Source organism: Protomyctophum bolini, assembly GCF_963924005.1.
Source record: "Protomyctophum bolini genome assembly, chromosome: 8".
Classification (NCBI taxonomy): domain Eukaryota; kingdom Metazoa; phylum Chordata; class Actinopteri; order Myctophiformes; family Myctophidae; genus Protomyctophum; species Protomyctophum bolini.
In genome coordinates this window covers 30,810,540-30,831,748 of record NC_137869.1, presented here as the reverse complement: position 1 = coordinate 30,831,748, position 21,209 = coordinate 30,810,540, and the positions used below count along the sequence as shown (strand labels likewise).

At 43.8% G+C, this 21,209-nt stretch overlaps 1 protein-coding gene across 1 annotated transcript in view; it reads left to right on the top strand.

Moving 5' to 3' along the window:
- The window catches only part of fbn2b (fibrillin 2b), an 88,452-nt gene extending 68,278 nt beyond the window's left edge, over positions 1-20,174 (top strand). The window contains exons 44-65 of the mRNA XM_080770357.1: positions 585-710; positions 1,365-1,490; positions 2,116-2,232; positions 2,847-2,975; positions 3,159-3,278; positions 3,531-3,656; positions 3,888-4,040; positions 4,437-4,502; positions 4,676-4,801; positions 5,203-5,322; positions 5,469-5,591; positions 6,426-6,557; positions 7,267-7,392; positions 7,667-7,873; positions 8,557-8,682; positions 9,041-9,163; positions 13,082-13,198; positions 14,063-14,191; positions 14,801-14,920; positions 15,615-15,846; positions 16,467-16,626; positions 17,037-20,174. Of these exons, the coding sequence (XP_080626483.1) occupies positions 585-710; positions 1,365-1,490; positions 2,116-2,232; positions 2,847-2,975; positions 3,159-3,278; positions 3,531-3,656; positions 3,888-4,040; positions 4,437-4,502; positions 4,676-4,801; positions 5,203-5,322; positions 5,469-5,591; positions 6,426-6,557; positions 7,267-7,392; positions 7,667-7,873; positions 8,557-8,682; positions 9,041-9,163; positions 13,082-13,198; positions 14,063-14,191; positions 14,801-14,920; positions 15,615-15,846; positions 16,467-16,626; positions 17,037-17,414 (3,182 nt within the window). The 3' untranslated portion in view covers positions 17,415-20,174. The remainder of the gene's footprint in view (positions 1-584; positions 711-1,364; positions 1,491-2,115; positions 2,233-2,846; positions 2,976-3,158; positions 3,279-3,530; positions 3,657-3,887; positions 4,041-4,436; positions 4,503-4,675; positions 4,802-5,202; positions 5,323-5,468; positions 5,592-6,425; positions 6,558-7,266; positions 7,393-7,666; positions 7,874-8,556; positions 8,683-9,040; positions 9,164-13,081; positions 13,199-14,062; positions 14,192-14,800; positions 14,921-15,614; positions 15,847-16,466; positions 16,627-17,036) is intronic.
- Positions 20,175-21,209: the final 1,035 nt, after the last annotated feature.

Here is a 21,209-nt window from a genome sequence, read left to right as displayed (position 1 = left end):
TTCAAACATTATGTGGACATACTTTTCTCATACACTTCAACTTTAGTGCAATTTCCACACTAATGCGTGCACAGACAAACATGCACACACAGGCAGGCACGCACGCAGGCACTCACTCGCACACGCACAGGCACGGACGCACACCCACCCACACGCACACGCACACACACACACACACACACACACACACACACACACACACACACACACACACACACACACACACACACACACACACAGACACAGACACAGACACAGACACAGACACAGACACACACACACACACACGCGCACACACACACAGACGGAGACATTCACTCACTGGAAAGACAGTTTTACAATCACTCCGCTCAGTGGAGTTAATACTCTCCTTTCCCACATGAGTTATCTTCTTGTAAAGACAAGTATATTGGCTGTGTACGGGAGCCTGCAGTCGCCTTCCAGGGCCTTCAATCACACAGTGGCAGTCAGTGACCGGTTCTACTGAGCAGGAGCCAAAATGGCGCCAGTCTGTTAGCTACCCCAGCTCTGATGAGACACTTATAGAGTCTGTGATTGATATCTCCATTTTCCCTCCTACTCAGATATTGACGAGTGCAACAGTGGCGACAATCTCTGCCAGCGCAACGCCAACTGTATCAACATTCCAGGAAGCTATCGCTGCGAATGCTCGCCTGGCTTCAAACTGTCTCCCAGCGGGGCCTGCATGGGTAAGTCTGGTGTATGTAACGGATGGGACTAATATCTGAGATGTGACACAAGGAGGAGGGCACTTGGGCATGTTTATTGTTTCGGTGCTGTAAGGGGAACTATCAATTTACCCTTGTGGAGGATAAATGGATGACGACATTGTCTTCATGGTTGAGGAAGGAGACTTGAACAGGGCAAAGTTGTTAATTCATACTGGTTTCCTGTTTTTATGCTAGACTTTGCCAGGATTTTACTGTGCAGAAATGACTTTTGCACTTTGCACTCATTACACATTATCAAGTATACTCACACAGAAGGTAGCCCTGAAACTGGGAGGTCAAAATGGGGCCCAATGCCTCCCTGCTTGGCACTCAGCATCGATGGGTTGGACAGGGGGTCAAATCAACTAATCAAATGATTCCCGAGCGCGGCACGGCTGCAGCTCACCACTCCTTGGCTGCGGCTCACCGCTCCAAGAGATGGGTCAAATGCAGAGAACACATTTCACTGCAGTAACGTGTGTGACAAATCGTTTGACTTTGACTTTGACTTTGACTTTGTACAGTACTAGTACATTCACATAGTGGCATATAATTCACTTACTATGTTTTTCTCCGTTTTGTTCTTGATATTGTTCTGATATTGTCTCCTCTGTCTGTCTTTTTCCCTCACAGACCGTAATGAGTGCCAGGAGATTCCCAACGTCTGCAGCCATGGAGAGTGTATTGACACCCAGGGCAGCTACCGCTGTCTCTGCCACAATGGCTTCAAGGCCACCGCTGATCAGACCATGTGCATGGGTGAGTCTAAAACAATGCTTAAAAACACACACACACACACACGCACACGCATTCTCACACACGCACGCACGCACACACGCACAAAACTGTATTTCACCTGATTCTGCAAAATATGTTATGATAATTAGTTAAATCCTCAGAGTTCATTTAACTCGGAGAGTGTACAAATGGATTAATTCAATTTTCAGTTAAATAATGTATGCGTGTCCTTGGATGCGATTTGGAATCCCCTGGAGTCCCCTGGATTAAAAACAGATGACCGCACTAGAATGCTGTCCAATTAGTCACACAACGACATACAGTACTATGCTACAGTATGTAGTGCTGCACAATAGTCTTGCTAAAATGTGAATCTCCATTTTATTCCACAAGAATTCTTCACAGAATGAGATTGCACAGTTGTCTGGATTTTATTGTTTGGATGAATTGTGCAGCACTAATGCTACTATATGTACGTTTTTCATGATCTCACCATTGTATTTCATTCTAACCATTACCATATTGTTCTGTGTGTGTGTGTGTGTGTGTGTGTGTGTGTGTGTGTGTGTGTGTGTGTGTGTGTGTGTGTGTGTGTGTGCGTGTGCGTGTGCGTGTGCGTGTGCGTGTGTGTGTGTGTGTATTCCAGACATTGACGAGTGTGACAGACAGCCCTGTGGTAACGGCACCTGTAAGAACACTGTGGGATCCTACAACTGTCTGTGCTTCCCTGGTTTCGAACTCACGCACAACAACGACTGCATGGGTATGTATGACCTCTGACCTATGGCTGTATCATACGGGAAAGGGAAAGGGTGCCTTACCTGTTTCACCCAGCAGATGGCTGCTCAGATGCCTCCGATTGGCCCACGGGGAGAGCTTAACTAGTGTTAAACCCGGTCCGTCTGAACTGTGTAGTACCATAATAACATAAAGTATAGGACTTTATGCAGGACATATTCTACATGGATGAGCAGTTAATCAAGGTCTCTCAATCAGAGACATAGATGAATCATTAGTAGGCACAGGTGTACAGGTTGTACGGTTTGTGGCAAAAGCTTGTAGATATCTATGACAAAGAAGAAAACACCTTTACCTGTACTTTTTGTGGTAAAAGTGCTCAAACTTACTTTCTTTTCCTGCCTTGATCTCCTTATCCCCATTCACCCCCGCCCTCCTTTGTTTTTCTTGGAGAAAATACGATGGGAACTACAGTATGCACAAAAACAAACTCTTGATTCTGAGATGTTAGACCAGTTGATAACTGACTGTTCTGTTGTCATCACAGCAATGCTTTAGTTTTTGACAAAATGATGATAATCTCATTTAGGTATATTTTGACTGTGTTTGTTTACGGTTGTGCTGCTTCTCTCCATCCAGACATAGACGAGTGCAGCGCTCTGCAGGGCCAGGTGTGCAGGAACGGACAGTGCATCAACGCCCTGGGCTCCTTCCAGTGTTTCTGCCACGACGGCTATGAGAACACCCCTGATGGAAAGAACTGTGTCGGTAAGTCAGCCATGACTTGAGTCATGACTTGAGTCAATGTCGTATTTGACGCATTGACTCATACGGCATGCATTACTGTTGGTGTGACCCGGTACTCATCGGGGGACTTTGGTAGACAAAGTATACATTTGTCATTATCTCTCTCTTTCTCTGTCTCACTCTCACATTCTCCGATGTTCACAGATATTAATGAGTGTGTGAGTCTGCCCGGTACCTGCTCTCCTGGAACCTGCCAGAACCTGGATGGTTCCTTCCGTTGCATCTGCCCACCTGGATACGAGGTGCAGAATGACCAATGTATAGGTAGGTACAGGTAGACCTCCCCCACACAGGCAAAAATACACAGTCTCATAGGAACCTGTTCAAACAGCTCCTACACATTAGCACCAGGGTATCTTAGACATTACTAACCTTGCCATCTGGTCACACACACACACACACACACACACACACACACACACACACATGTGCGCGCTCACGCTCACGCACACACACACTTCACATATGTAAATTACAGTTCTTGCTGCTGACCTCCACCCCTCCCTCCCTGTACAGATATCAACGAGTGTGAAGTGGAGCCTAACATCTGCCAGTTTGGCACGTGTACCAACACACCTGGGAGCTTCGAGTGCATCTGCCAACCCGGCTTTGTGCTCTCTGACAACAGACGCCGTTGCTTCGGTGAGGGCAACCTGTGCAAACCATTAAGTTTGTCTAGTCTACTACAGTCAACAGTAGGCAGCAGAAATGGTGTCTCTGAGTCTGAGCTGCTGCATGCAATGCGACTTCCAGAACTAGATATATTTAATAGACTTTCTTGTACACCAATGATAAATATGACAGAATTGTCCTTCATGTGTCTCAAACGTCACGAAAACCAATTTTCTTTTTACCCTATCTGTGCCCTTGCAGACACCAGAGTGAGCTTCTGCTTTACTAAGTTTGAGGCTGGGAAGTGCTCTGTTCCCAAAGCCTTCAACACCACGAAAGCTAAGTGCTGCTGTAGCAAGATGCCTGGCGAGGGCTGGGGACTCCCCTGTGAGCTGTGTCCACGAGAGAGTGAGGGTGAGTGTTTCACAGTCACACACACACACACACACACACACACACACACACACACACACACACACACACACACACACACACACACACACACAGATACAATTTAGTCATTTAGTATATGCTCTTATCCATAGAGAATTATTTGCACGGTTGCCCCTAAGTGCCACAAACATCTTTTAAACAAGTGGAACAGAGAATTGCAGTGCTACCTGTCTAACGCACCTAGCATAAAATGCTAGGTATGTTCTACAAAATGTCTACAAATAAACAACATATAGGTGTAGACAGTGACAATGGCCAACTAGCACAGCCAAACCTTTTATAGACTAGATAGAATTTCCTGTTGAGTTAGTCTTGGTCTAACTTGTGGCGTTGTGTATGTCGTCTGTCTCCGTCTAGCTGCCTTTGATACTCTGTGTCCCTACGGCCATGGACACCTGCCTGGACCAGGTGATGCCCGTGAAGGTAATTGAATTTCCTCCATCCCATCATTTCTTGCCAGTTGTTAAACTGATATTTTCCAGATGATCCAGTGGATGCAGGGTAAATGTTGCAGGTCATGTGTATCTCTGGATAGAGGAGTTAGACTCAGTCACTCATGGCTCTTACTGTATATAATACCTTCTCTGTTTCTGTAGATATGAATGAATGTCTGGACAACCCCGGCGTCTGCCAGAACGGCATCTGTATCAACACGGACGGCTCATTCCGCTGCGAGTGTCCCTTTGGATACAACCTGGACTTCACTGGAGTCAACTGTGTTGGTATGTTTGGCTTCTCCTGTGGAGATGAAATTATTTTTATTCATTTTCAGTAATTGATTTCACTATTTTGTGATTTCTCATGTAAGGGTTTCTGAAATGTTCTATTTATAACTTTCTTCCATATTATAAAATATTATAGATTTTGACAGTTATGTTGTACTTTATTTTACCATTATTTTATGGTCTCACTAAACTAATCGTGAGATTAATTGATCTGCGAAAATATTATTTTTAACAGGCTATCAACAGCCTTGTGACTGTCTCTCCCTCTAGATACTGATGAGTGCTCCATAGGGAACCCATAGATTAATGTCCTTGTGACTGTCTCTCCCTCTAGATACTGATGAGTGCTCCATAGGGAACCCATAGATTAATGTCCTTGTGACTGTCTCTCCCTCTAGATACTGATGAGTGCTCCATAGGGAACCCGTGTGGAAATGGAACCTGCACCAACGTAGTGGGAGGCTTTGAGTGTTCCTGTCACGAGGGCTTCGAACCCGGCTCCATGATGACGTGCGAAGGTCGGTCTTATGCATACACAATTTTCACTTTTATGCATCACTAAGCCATTATGTCAGATTTAACGTGTGTCCTCTCCCTCCCTTTATGTCAGATCTAACGTGTGTCCTCTCCCTCCCTTATACTCCCTCTCTCTCTCTCTCTATAGACATCAACGAGTGCTCCCAGAACCCTCTGCTGTGTGCGTTCCGTTGTGTCAACACCTTTGGCTCTTACGAGTGTATGTGTCCCGGGGGTTATGTGCTGCGAGACGATCATCGTATGTGCAGAGGTGAGCGGATGCCAGATGGTCTCTCTCCACAGGAATAACATTTAGCTTAACCAATTCTGGACGGGAACCCCTTTTGGTGTTTTAGGCATTATGTTATACTTTAGCTATTGAAAAATCGTGACAATGTGGAGCAGATCTTCTTGTTTCCGGGGTGGTCCCTGGAACAACATATTTTCCGATGGGGGTCCGCGGCCAAATACAGAACATTCTGGGGGTCCTTGACATGAAAAAGGTTGAGCACCACTGACATAGAAACATAGGGTTTTCAGAAAACATATGAATTTAGAAGACATTTTTTTAGAATCGGCCTCAGTGCTAAATGGGTTAATGTGTCTCTCTCTCTTTATTAGGCTGTCCTCCCACCCGCTCCCCCCTCTCTCGCTCTTTCTCTCTCTCTCATTTTTCTCTCTCAGTCAGCAGTTTTGACAGGAATTTGTGTAGTTATTGTCATTGAGGTGACATTACTGTAACTAGACCCTCCAGAAAAACGTGGTCAAACATCCTTGATTATGCGGCTTAAAATCCTTCATGCTGTGAAATTACAGGCAAAATATGCTGAGAAATACCAAAAGTTGGGAAATATGCGAAATATGCGAAATGTTGTAAAATATGGAGGATCTTATGTGATTTTATGCAGTGAAATATGCGGGAAGTTTGCACGATTATGCGCTCCCTTAATTTCTTTTACCCCTGCTTAATCTGCGCCATTTGGCTGATTATGCGGTAAATTATGCGATCACATAAATGCATTTTTCTGGAGGGTCTAATTAACTAAAGTTTAGTTAATTGCTGCTATTTATACACCTCTCTCTCTCTCTCTCTCTCTCTCTTCAGACCAGGATGAGTGCTCAGAGGGGCTGGATGACTGTGAATCCAAGGGCATGACCTGTAAGAACCTGATCGGTACCTTCATGTGTATCTGTCCTCCTGGCATGCAGCGCCGGCCTGACGGAGAGGGATGTATGGGTGAGTGACACCAAGAGACACTCATACTGTATGTAATGCAGACCAAGAGGTTCCCCATTTGGACACTCATACTGTACATACTGTATGTACTATGTAGCGGGGGAGATAGATTTTGATTCGACCAAACTATACCAGTTATATATTTTGGATGTTGTCATAGTGGAATGGCTAGAGCGCTGACCATATAAAAGTCTTCCGGTTTGAGACCAGGTTGTCGCCCCTGACATTTCCTGTTGTTGTTCTGTTACGTACAACAATAAAACATGGATCCACCACCAAATTTGGCACCAAACATTTTTAAACTATTCCTTTTTTTTGTTGCTCTATTTGGGGTATAATACAGGTTTATGTATATTCGTTACTTAGAACTGTAACTTGATTTCATGATGAGGTTGGAGTTCCCAATAGCTATCAATCATAAAATTAAAATGTCTAAAAAGAAAATGTGGATTGGGCATTAAAAAAAGGGGGGGGAAACAAAATAACAGTCCCCTCAGTGCCCATGACAATAAATACGGTTGTTCTGTCCTCTGACTTTGTCACCCTTTCCCCTGTCCCTCCTGTCATCCTTTCCCCTGTCCCTCCTGTCGTCCTTTCCCCTGTCCCTCCTGTCATCCTTTCCCCTGTCCCTCCTGTCGTCCTTTCCCCTGTCCCTCCTGCCATCCTTTCCCCTGTCCCTCCTGTCATCCTGTGCTCTGTGGACTGGCAGACCTGAACGAGTGCCGTGCCAAACCAGGAATCTGTAAGAACGGGCGATGTGTCAACACAGTGGGCAGCTACCGCTGTGATTGTAATGAGGGCTTCGAAGCCAGCTCTACTGGAACTGACTGTATAGGTACGGTACACACACACTGCACTCAAACACAAACAGCATGCATGCAACAACTTGGTGTAAGTGATAACACATTTGAAATGTTAACAAAATGTCATATTTGTCACCAACAAGCACATAAAGTGCAATAAATCTTCTGCTTTGTTACATAATTGCTGCAGTGCAGATTCTTCTTGACATTTACATTATGTTAATTGTTTATTCTCTCTTTCTCTTCCACCCTCAATCCTAAACACCTTGTTCTACCTACTCCTCTTGTCCTCACCTCCTTCTCCAGACAACCGCCAGGGCTTCTGTTACATTGAGGTTCTGCAGACCATGTGCCAGCAGTCCTCCACCAACAGAAACAGCGTCACCAAGTCAGAGTGCTGCTGTAACACAGGCCGTGGCTGGGGGCCACAGTGCGAGCTCTGCCCACTGCCTGGCACCGTGCAGTACAAGAGGATGTGCCCGCTAGGACCTGGGTACACCACCGACGGCAGAGGTGAGAATCAATCACAGTAGGATGATGTTATCGTAGCTGTCAAAAGTAGCCGATCCACAAGCTCGAAACGCAGCCCTAAACTACCTGTTTTGAGCTTGTAGAGCTGCTACTTTTGTTATTTTTATATTTATATTTGAATCCTGAAAAGTAACAGTTTTAGACATATGAGGTTTACACGCAACATTAAGACGTTAAGTTATATTGTACAATATACGTGCTAATTGTGTTTGCACCTGTACATTTTAGGTTATGCTATAATAGGATAGTATCACTATGGGATTTCTAGTAAGGGTGATAAAATGTAGTAATAACAATAGACTGTAATGTAATGATGTAACAAACAGTAAGCATTGCTTTGCTATGAAGTGAGGGTAGAATTGACAGTTGTGTTAGATTGGAAGTCCCATGGTGCATCACTTCAGCTAGAGATACATTACATTTTGTTTGCATAGTTCAGAGCAAAAATGTTAACTCTATTAGTTTATACACTTCATTAATAGAATATGCTATCATAAAGGCGTAAAGGCAGACTCAAACTGTGGAGAAAGAGCTCTTTTTTATCATGCTGACTCACTGTTGTAAAAGGGGCTTAATTAGTCTAAAAGCTCTTTGGTGAATGATATTTTTGGCATCATGAGAGTCTGACTGTTCTGAATCTGTTTCAACCATCTTTGTTCTTGCAGATATCAACGAGTGCACGGTGATGCCAGACCTTTGCACTAATGGTCAATGTATCAACACAATTGGATCCTTCCGCTGTCATTGTAATGTGGGATACAAAACTGACTACACTGGAACCTCCTGTGTTGGTATGTTATTTCACTACTGTTAACTACTTAAACCATATATACTACATTGACTGAACCACCCCAGGGCTCTATGCTAGGTCTGCACCTTTTCCCTCCCAACACCAAATCTGTTCACTTCTACATTATGGCTTTTGCCTACTTTCTGTTCCTTTGCAATTGCAATGAAAGGGAATCTACCAATGGGCCTCAGGCCTGCAATGAATTAGTTCTTTCAAAGCACTACCCACAATTGAAATTGGAGCTGCACTTTGCATAAAGACTCATCTGCAATTGTATTATTATAGTATAGATTAGTCCAGAAACATAGCTCACTGTAGACTGTATCACTTATATTGTTTCTTCCTTCTGTGCATTCCAGACATGGATGAGTGTGCTCAGTCTCCCAAGCCCTGTAATTTCCTGTGTAAGAACACAGAGGGCAGCTACCTCTGCTCCTGCCCCAGAGGCTACACCCTACAGCCCGATGGAAAGACCTGCAAAGGTAGGTGGATCAGCTTGGGTCACGGTCTATCCTCGCAGTAAATTACTCAGCGTTAAAGATAACGTCAGTATGTGGGGATATTCTCTTGGTTTTGTGAAATCCCTGTACTGTATTTGGCTAGTAGATTGTAAGAGGATATTTTACAGTTTAATTTTCATAAACATCAACTGCTGTAGTTATTAAGCGTGGTTAATCCTATTCTTTACACTGTATGTGGTCGTGGTTTTATGCCTGCTGTGTGGTTATCCTGCTACCCTAATAGACAGGGGTACATGAGCACCTGGCCGTTCATTCGTGCTCTATCTCCGACCAAGCCACACTTCCACCACACATCTCTCTATGCAAAATAAAACCTGCACACTCCCACAAAAGACATAGACTACATTGCATTCGCCAAAAATGTCTTCTTTACTGTTTAAATATTACTTTTCTGAAACACGCTATTCTTGCTCAACCTCAACAGCCTACGTCAGAATCGTCATGTTGGCGTCTACTACGCCAACTACGTTCACTTAATGGGGCCAGTCCTTCACAGTGACACACGCGTTAGATCAACCACGCGACCGGGATGGTTTCTACCCCTCAATGTCGTGCCTACTCTACACTGCCATCCGAAGGCCCCTCCCCCTTTCACTGCTCCTGTGTGTGACCTGTGAACTACTCTCTGACTGCACTGTGGCTTGATTTATATGTGCGAGGTTGAAATGTAATGCACATAAATTAATTATAGGTCCAGCAAGCAAATCATGATTGTCTGTTTGTGCTCAATAGGTCACCATCACATTCCGATTTTAGGTGTTGTGTTTTCTATGACATTTATTTGGGCCAGTAGTTTCATATCTATCCTTTTTCCGACCAACACAGAACATGCTAACGGTGTTAGCGCGTTAGCATCCATCTTGCTTTTGATTTATATGTGCGAGGTGGAAATGTAATGCACATAAATTAATTATAGGTCCAGCAAGCAAATCATGATTGTCTGTTTGTGCTCAATAGGTCACCATCACATTCCGATTTTAGGTGTTGTGTTTTGTATGACACTTTGGCCAGTAGTTTCATATCTATCCTTTTTCCTTTGACCAACACGGACCATGCTAACGGTGTTAGCGCGTTAGCATCACACAGCTTACAGCGTCAGTGTTGCATGAATACTTTCAACCATGACAATGCCGACTACTTTTGCTACACACACTTCCCAAGGATTATGGAGATGTCTTTATTTATTTTTTAAGGTTGAGAAATGAAATAATTATGGTCGTTTCTAATCTCAGCATTTCACAAGAGAAAGACGTGGATGCCTTTCGCTGCGCTGTTGGCGTTGCCATGTCTCATAGAAACAAGTAAATAGGTCTTTAAAAATAATCCCAAAACAAGCGCATATAACAGGGGTCTGTAACCTATTTTAAATGAAGTGCCATGTTTTTATTTTCTAGATAGTGAGTCAGCCACAAGCTCACATCACAACAATAATCCATGTAATAATCACAATAACAATACTAATAATAATAATCATAATAATCCTGCTACCCTAATAGACAGGGGTACATAAGCACATGGCCGTTTATCCAACAGCTTTCTCCGACCCAACCACACTTTCACCACACATCTCTATATGCAAAATAAATTCGGCACACTCCCAGAATACATATAGGCTACATTTCATTGAAAGAAATGTCTTAATTACTGAATAAATATTACTTTTGTCAACCACGCCATTGTTGCTCAACATCACCAGCCTACGTCAGAATCGTCATGTTGGCGTCTACTACGCCAACTACGTTCACTTATTGGGGCCAGTCCTTCACAGTGACACACGCGTTAGATGAACCACGCGACCGGGATGGTTTCTACCCCTCAATGTCGTGCATTTGCTGCGCCCTTCTAATGCTGCGCCACGCCTACTCTATACTGCTCCATGCGACTCGAACAGCGTCAGCAGCAGCAGCTCCGAGCCTCCGTCAGAAAGGCTGCCCACAGCACTGCACAGCCCCACACCCAAATGAATCGAATGAATGAATAAGGCGCTTATATCGCTATTGCTCAGTGGATGGGACATTTACATTAAAAGCAATCGGATGGACGCGTGGATAACGGCATGGTTGTGTGCAATCGGAGGGAAAGCTTCCATAATCCATATAGCTTCCATGCTAGCTGCTTCAGACACAGGGGAGGGGAGGGAGAAATAGTGCGAAATAGCGCTTATGCAACAATTACCCTAAAACACAAACACCTCAACTCGATGTCATTGTGAATAAGAATTTCGAGCGAAATAATAATTTTTGGAAGGACACTTTCACCCAGTATGAAGCTAAATGTGGAAGCCGTGTGTGTCACACCAAAACGGCTGACCTATAGAATCCTGTAACCAGCCTCTCGCACTGCCTGCCAGTTGGCTCCGTCTAAGGCTCCGTCTTATGAGCAAATTTAGAACTTCCGGTCTGACAGCTAGCAGATTTAAGACATCCGGTTGCTTTCAGAATAAAATAAGATTATTTAATTCGTTAATTAAATAATTTTTACATTACATTATTAGTATTATTATTACATTACAGTTATTGTAAAGACACACATTATGTTTCTGTGTAAAAATAAGTAATTAAATAACATAAAAAAGTTATCTAAATGGATAAATGCTATTCACTGGAGTGCATGGACTTTATAAAGTGGACACTGGACAAAAGACGGCTCCGCCAGGCAACTATCTGGACATACCCACGCGTTTGGGAAGATGTCCTCTACCACCCCACAGTCTCCGCTAAGCGGGAGAGGTGTAAAATTCACAGCAGCAGAGCTTCTACTGGGGTCAATGCAAAAAAATGTACCGTTTCCGGACCCAGAATGGACACTGGACAAAGAGGCCTCCGCGAGGCAACTATCTGGACATACCCACGCGTCCGGGGAGATGTCCTCTACCACCCCACAGTCTCCGCTAAGCGGGAGAGGTGTAAAATTCAGAGCAGCAGACCTTCTATTGGGGTCAACACTCAAAAAAGTGCCGTTTCCAGACCCAGAATGGACACTGGACAAAGAGGCCTCCGCGAGGCAACTATCTGGACATACCCACGCGTCCGGGGAGATGTCCTCTACCACCCCACAGTCTCCGCTAAGCGAGAGAGGTGTAAAATTCAGAGCAGCAGAGCTTCTACTGGGGTCAATGCAAAATAAATTACCGTTTCCGGACCCAGACTGGACACTGGACAAAAGACGGCTCCGCGAGGCAACTATCTGGACATACCCACGCGTCCGGGGAGATGTCCTCTACCACCCCACAGTCTCCGCTAAGCGGGAGAGGTGTAAAATTCAGACCAGCAGACCTTCTATTGGGGTCAACACTCAAAAAAGTGCCGTTTCCAGACCCAGAATGGACACTGGACAAAGAGGCCTCCGCGAGGCAACTATCTGGACATACCCACGCGTCCGGGGAGATGTCCTCTACCACCCCACAGTCTCCGCTAAGCGAGTAAATGGGTGCTTATATTTCTATGTGAAATGTGGTGATGCTGGCATCACAATAGATGCCAGCATCACGCTGCCTCCGTCTAATAAGCACATTTACAACTTCCTGTTTGGAAACCGAAACAGATGCTTCTGACATTTGCCTGTGCGTGCTTAATCGTTGTACTTCTGAACACATTTCCCAAATCTCAGTGATTTATCCACACATCGCTCTGTGTGTGTGTGTGTGTGTGTGTGTGTGTGTGTGTGTGTGTCGCGTCGCCCTCCAGCTGCAATTGCGAGTGTGCGCTGTGTGCAGGGCACACTACTGAGTTTAAAACCACAGCTGAAACATGAAGTGGAGTCTGTCAATTCCCGCAATTTCCTTCTTCCCATATTGCGCTGCAACGACACTAGGATTGAGCCCCCCGAAGGGGGGCGAAATTCTAGTGATATATAATGCTTCTAATGTCTTCTCCACAGATCTGGACGAGTGTTCCACCAAGCAACACAACTGCCAGTTCCTTTGTGTCAACACCATTGGAGGGTTCACCTGCAAGTGTCCCCCTGGCTTTGCCCAGCACCAGACTGCCTGTATTGGTGAGGAACACAGCTTATAACCACCGTGTCTCTACTCTCCGGAATAATCCTTATGCTTTCTTGCTGACAAGGAAAAGGAGTCCGTGTTACAGAACTGGTGATTTAATAAACAAAATAATAATTCAAAAAGGACAAATGTGATCAGCCAGGGTTCTATTCTGTATCCAACCTCCGTAGTGAACAACAAAGTAGTATCTCTTCCTCTTAATAATGCGACTGCTTCCCTGCACACCAGAACACAAAGTAAACATAAGATATCCCATAATAATCCTCGTCCCAGACTCAGCCCGCCAACACAGTTAAAGGAACAATCCCCCTGTATATACCTTAGGGTTACAAGCTGTATAGACATAGAAATAGGAAAGCTTTGAACAGACCTTTCAATGTATTGCACTGCTGTGCCTCAAACATGGGAGAGGAAGTACCCCCTAGTGTAATCCACGAGGGTCTTAATGACATTGACATGTTTGTTTGATGCAGAATCGTTCTGCACACCTCGCAGGTACTATTCCACGTTAGCCGCTTTTATTGGTATCCAGCAATGAGCTGTATTTGGTCACCCATTGACCAGTTGACTGTGAACACAGAACTAGGGTGCCTACTGTACAACCTCTATATACCTTTTCAGAGGACTTCTATAGAACAGCTTGGGTATAAATGTATGCCCTGTCAAAACACAAGAATGTCAATTATTTGTATCTTGGCTTCCTCCAGATAAATGGATTTACAGTAAAGTGCACGAGTAAAATAAATATGAAGTGAAGCCATGTTGTAAATCTTTTGTGACAATGCATTGTGTGACTTATACAGTTGCACAATTTAAATTTGCTTGGAATCTTAAATCAACAATTTCCCACCCCATAGACAACAATGAGTGTTCAGCCCAGAGCAGCGTGTGTGGCTCCCGGGCATCCTGCGTCAACACCCCTGGAAGCTTCAACTGTGAATGTACCAAAGGCTTCTCCCTGGACACCACGGGCGTGGAGTGTGAGGGTAAGCGGATCCCACCGTGTCACACACCTTTCTTTATTGATATCTGAAAGGACAGCTGTCACATCAAGGAGCAGGGCTTCTCTAACCGGCCAGGGCTGAGCGACAGTTCACCAGCTACAATCCCCCGAGGGTTCCCGACCGTCTGGGAAAGTCTAGGCTGGAAATGTGCTTCTCCAAGGTGCCTTTGAGCCTTTGAGCCAGGCGCAGAACCACTTTTAGCTCCGGCAAAGTGGACTTGTGACAAAAAGTTGTGATTGTACTGCACAGAGGGTGAATAGAGGGTATGCGCATGCATAAAGTGAGTGGCAAAATGAGTGGCAAAGTGAATTTAACGCCATTCAATGCAATCAGATAGGACTTTTCTGTTTGGATTTATGGGCTGTCAAGGCCAGAAAGTAGTTCTTTGCCACTCAGTAGGCGTTCACGCATTAATTCCGGGTATGATGATGATGTCACACGTCGTATACCCAATGTGTATGAATTTGAACAGTAGGCATGCTCAGCAGAACCCTTCCACTATACGAACTATGCTGTAATGTAGGTTGTGTATCTCCATATGGAATGGGATTATGGTTGAATGTTAACACTCACTGTTTGCATTTTGCTCAGACGTGGATGAGTGTGGCAGTAACCACCGCTGTCAGCATGGCTGTCAGAACATGCTGGGAGGCTTCCGCTGTGGCTGTCCGCAGGGCTACGTCCAACACTACCAGTGGAACCAGTGTGTGGGTGAGTTCCAGCCAACAACAATACTGTAGCAAATGGCATTATTTTTGCTTCGTTGCAGATTTTTACCTTGGTTCCCAAACTGTGGTGCGTGCACCCCTTGTGGTGCGCAAGTGCCTTCTAGGCCGGTGCGCGACATGAAAAGGCTAATGGTGGTGCCATGGTTTTATATATATTATATAATATATATAATATATATGTCAATATATAATATATATTGACATATGATGCCAATATATGGCAGTATATGCAGAATATAGCCTATGCTGCATATATATATATGCCATATTATTCAGGTTCATATATGTGCATGTGGATAAATAGGAAATATATGTCTCTATATAGCTTATGCAATTTATATTTCCAAAAAGGTTTGGGAACTGCTGCCTTAGAGGTTATCAGTCTTGTACACTTCATTACTTTCGCCCTGTGTCATTTTTACAATGGGCATAAAAGAGGGGGAAAAGGGCAAAAGCATAGTTATAATAATACATAATGATTAATAAATATTAATAAGGGGGGAAATGAACATTACTTAACTGAACATTTGTAATACAGTAATCTACTGTACAGTTGTGGGGATTTAAAAACTGTGTGTTTGCGTGCGTGCGTGCGTGCGTATTCAATCATTCTTCTACTGCAGTGTATGTGTAACCTCTCCTTGGCCCTCCCCATCCCTCCTGCTGTGTCTCCTCAGATGAGAACGAGTGCCAGGGTGGGTCCATGTGTGGCTCTGCCTCGTGCTACAACACACTGGGCAGCTACAAGTGTGTGTGTCCGTCCGGCTTCGACTTTGAGCAGGGCGCCGGGGGCTGCCAGGACGTCAACGAGTGTTCCATGGGCAGTAACCCCTGCAGCTACGGCTGCTCCAACACAGACGGAGGCTACCTGTGTGGGTGTCCTGGTGGCTACTACAGAGCTGGGCAAGGGTGAGTGAACACACACAGCCTCACATGCACTGTAATAAAGTCCATTCTCTCCTTTGGTTCATTAGTATCAAATACTCACCCCGTGAAGCCTTGAATTCACAGAGATGTCTTTGTGCGGTTTTTGTTGCATTCCTGAGCCAATAATCCAATATTTGTCTAATTGAAGTTAACAGGAGACCAATCTTAATTAAACCATTCTCTTTGAACCTGGATCATCAGTTTGAGAGTTGTTTTTGAGTTTATACATTTATATAATTTTGCATTGGTTTCTTATACCTCAGTGGACACCCCACATATTGAATTATTGCTTCAGGAATGTGACAAAATAAAAATAAATCTCTAAAGATTCAAGGCTTCACCTATTTTTTGGGTGAAGTATTCCTTTAAAGCTGCAATCTGGAGCTTTTTTCAGTATGTCAATAGGACGGGTCGCAGCTTTAAATGTACTTTTTGCTGCGTAACATAATTGTATCCAGCATGAGAAACAAACAGCAACAAACAACTATTTCCTCAGCTATTTATTGTAGTGGTGTAAAGTTTTACATTTTGACCTCTCCCTCTGTCTCTCTCTCTCTCTCTCTCTCTCTCTCTATCTCTCTCCTCTGTCTCTCTCTCTCCAGTCACTGTATAACAGGAGCAGGGTTCCCAGGTCAGTTTGGCGGGGGGGAGGGTGAAGATGACGACAGTCTGTCTCCTGAGGCCTGCTACGAATGTAAGATCAACGGAGGAGGAAAGAACGGACGACACAGACGTCATGCTGGTGACAATGACCTCAGCGAGGTACTGCATTTTATTTACGTTATTATTACGTTATTATGTATCTTTTTGGAGGTGGTGGCGGAGGGATCGAGTCATTTCCTTTCCAGTTTCAGTGATCAAGCCAGCTCGCTTTAAATACAATACATTCTGGAAATGTCTTCAGAATTCAAACACTTGAAATGCTTTGCTTTGCTTTAATACAATTACAGATGAGTTACTTCATCTTTGTGCAAAGTGCAGCTCCACTTTCAAATGTGGGTAGTGCTTTGAAGGACCTAATTCATCCTTTTCCCATTAAACAGTGCTGGATCTGTTGATGCTACTGAGTGGAAAGCCAAGCGTCAATCTGTTTGGAGATGGAGTTACTGTGTATAGTATGTCTGCCCCATAGTTCCATAATCTCCTTTCCTGACCTCTCCTCCTGTCTCTAGGAGCCCCAGGTGAGCATGGCCAGCGTGGACACCCAGGCCTCCATCCCCATGAACATGTCGCTGGTCTCTCTGCTCAACAAGGAGCCTCTGCTGGAGCTGCTCCCCGCCCTGCAGCCACTGGAGCACCACGTCCGCTACGTCATCACGCACGGCAACGCCGACGAGCACTTCCGCCTGCTGGAGCGCCGCGACGGGAAGAGCGTGCTCCGGCTGGGCAAGAGGCCGCCGTCTGCGGGCTCCTACCGGCTAGAGATCGCCAGTCTGCCGCTGTTCGGGCCTCGCAGGCTACGCCAGCTGGAGGACCAGCACGACAGCGACTACCTACTGGGAGAGATAGGAAACGCCCTGCGTATCAAGCTCCACATCCACCTGCACTGAGCTGAGTGCGCTCGCAAGCCTGCCCTGGACTGACTCCCACCCACCCCCAACCCCAAGTCACCTTTTTGATCTCTACCCTGACCTTTTGTCCTGTAACCCCCACCCCAACTCCCTCCCAGGACCATCCCCACCGACTGGGGTAAACAAGGGCTATGAAAGACTGAGTCCACCAGCCTACTCTACCACCACTTTGTTACTGTTTATTTTATTGTCTGTTGTTTCATGTTTGTTTGTTTTTTACCCTGACTACAATTTCCCTTGTGGCCATCTGCTATTTTGCTCGACCCAGAACTCTTTCTCCGCTGTGAGAGCCAGTGGAAGAGATGATAGAGAGGCCGCCGTTGTATGTACCACAGCCCCTCTCAGATACACTCCCGATTCTCAAAACGCACTTGTGCCCATCTAGTTGCTTGATAGCTGACGTTCATGTCACTAAATGTGGCGCTCAGGAGTCCCATACTCGTTGCCAAAAGCTCACTGAGCTGAGCAAACATCCAATGGCCCTATAGTCACTAATCCACAAAGATGTTGTTTGCTAAATTTGCATGTGTTTTTGGACCATTCATAATCTGATTCTTAAATTTAAATTTAACCAAACTGCAAAGACATGCGAATGCTTTGAAAGGCTTGAGCCAAGTGGTGACTTCCTCAAGCCTCATGGGTTTGCCAAGTGTTCGGTTTGAGATGAAACCATCGTCAGGGGTTGGCATAGAGTGAAGGGTTCTTTAGCACCACTGGTCCAAACACTCTTCCCCCTCTCTGTGATCTACACAACACTATAGGGAGCAAGGTTTGTCGTGTCTCTGCCCTACTCAGTATTGTAGTGTGTCATTTAATGTATTTGTACTGTTTGAAAAATGTTCACAAGAAGGACTGCAACATTTACACATCATTTCAGGTTCTTCAGTCAGTCAGTAGAGTTCTATTTAGCTGCATTGCAACTGATTCTCAGAGGACCAGCTGTATTCCATATCGATGCAACTGATCTGTTGTCATGGTCTACACACAGGGACTATAGTGTGCGTGTGTGTTTGTTTGTGTGTGTGTGTGCGTGCTGTCGTGTTTTGGTTACCTCAGTGCTTCTCAGTTTATCCATTATGAAAACCGTGTTGTGATGCTGCCTCCAAACAAAAGAGGGCACTGTTACCCCTCAGCATCCATCCATTCCGACCCAGGAAGAACAACTGTCAGTGAGGCTCAAAACATCAGTCAGGTCAGAGTTTTATTTATCCTGTAGAAGTGTAGATAGCTGCTTCTACAGAGTGAAAAGTGAGGTTCTTTATTGTCCTAGTGATGTCTTTACCCCTGACTGCAGCCAGAACCAGCAGTAGCATGCTTGCAGATACAAGCAGCCAGTAGTAGCCAGTCCTGAGATGTGTTCTCTGAGTGACTCTGACTTTATGGATGAACAAGTCTCCCAAGCATGGATAAAGACAACTGAAGACTGAATTCAGTAACAACCTCAAAAGGTAAAAAAAATATAATGAAAACATCTTTTAAGCTTGTACTAAAGCTAGTGTTTAGATATTTTCTTTTACAAACATAAGGGCATGCACAGGTGCACACCAAACCTCACTGAAAACAAATCAGGTTCATCAGGTCATCATCTATCATTTTGTCATACATTTCTTTTCTTAAAGAGAAGAAAGGGTGCTAGATACTAACTACCATCTCTTACGCTGTACAAAGGAAATGCAGTCTTGAATCTGGATTGCAAACGTGACATTTTTACTAGGTATTTTTGTTGTTGTGTTTGTCTTTTGTATTGTCTGAATGCTGAAAACCAATATTATCAAACTTGCTTCTTGAAATTTTAATTGTATATTTTAAAGTGAAATGTAGATTTTTGTTTTTGTTTGTTTTAATGTTTTGTAAAAAAGAAAAAGAAAAAAAGAAAGAGAACACATCAAGGCTGCCAAACCAAATACTTATTGTTGAACCAAGATTGAAGGCTTTTAAGTGCTGGTGACTTTGTTTTGCTCAGAAAGAAATCACTAGTGGCAACCTCTGACTGGTGAATGAGATTGAATAGAGGGAGAGAAAAGATAAAGCACATCAAACACAATTAGTTACAAATTATATTGCCCAGTATCTCAGAAGTTGACACTGTCTTAAAATGCCTAAAGGATCAATGGTTACTTGACAAGGCCATCTCACACCATAGTATTTCCGGTGCTATATTACCATTTTACTCTGAACATTCAAGGTTGCTGCACTGTCCCACAGCATAGGCAATATTTATGATACATAACCATCTTTCTAACCTGGGAACTTTGTATACTTTGTATCTTTTTTGTCCGTTTGTATTTTGTTTTATTTTTATTTTATTTGCCGCTACATTTTAAAGGAATGAATGTTGCGCGAGCAGCCGTGCATACTGTATCTCAGCTTCAGTATCAAAGTTGAAACAACATTATCAGTTTAGGTGAATGTCAAGTGCCTTTCATTAATCAAAACAACAACACGAAGGAGCTGAGTTCTAGCCGGTAAAATGTTTTCATAATGGTGAAGATTACAAGCTGTACACCTGTAGATACCAGAATCCAACCAACAGTTGAAATGACAATCAATCAATGACAACGTGTCTTATCGACTGAGGCTAAACTGATCAGCCTTTTGTGGGCAATCTAGTAATTAGATTTCTCTTTATGCAAGGACAAAACGATTTACAATATCAATCAAGAGTTTGCCTAATTTTGTAATCTTGTTGTCCTGTGACATAAATGGCAATAAAATTATTGTGGGTTATATTTTTAAGAATTGTGTCCTATATATTTTTTTTCTTGGTACTTGTGGGCAAATGTCCATGGCTGATTTAAAGTGATTAATGGGCTGCAGCAAATGTTTTATTGATTTTCCATGATGAACAATGTGGACAGTAGTACACATGCTTCAGCAAACAAGGGAAATTGGGAGGATTAATTGGAGAAGAAATCCTTTTATTAATTTCACTGCTTCAACCCAGCAGAGCAAAAAAAAAAAGGTCAGAAAAATATCTACTTAGAAAACACAAAAAGCAAAGCTGCCCACTTTGTCTCCCGAGACACCCATGACTTGGTAGCCCCGACTATTTAAAAAGATTCTACGGTCCAAAGATATGATTTACTGATTATATACAGTAAGAGGGTGAACACAGACCTTTTTTCCAAAAAGGAGACTCCCAAACTTGAGTCAAGAATAGAAAAATAAAGCTTTTTTCCCCCAACTTTTCTTGTGCATCACAAGTTTAGAGAGTACACAGCAACACCACACCTGTCAGGTCAGCTAGAGCAAAGAGTGCAACTGCAACCACACATAAACAAACATAAACACTACATATATTAAGAAGAGGTTATAGAAAAGATACAGTATGGCTTTTCTGTTATACATAGATAGTAATACATAAAACAAACACAAGACTGGAGACAAACTATGCATGGGCCTTCATAAAGTTTACTGCTCTGGGACCAGTTTGATCCATTTTATTTTATCATTCAAAAAGACTAGAAAGCACAACACAAAATACAAGAAGAATATGATCTATGATAATCATTATAGTGCTGTACTACTCTATAATCCTCTTTAGAGAGGACCATGGTTTATTAAAGGGGCAGCTGCTTATGTAAACTTCATAATTCTGTCTGTCAAGTATCAGTAGTCAACAGTATACATTATATATTGTGAACAAAAGTGATTGGAGTTTTAAGAATCTCAATACCGCAAGCTCGATAATTTGGAAAAAACCCTAGCCCTGGAGGTGATGTGCTGAAATGCGCAGTAGATTAGGTTAAGGCAGCAGTGCAGCTCAATCCCTTA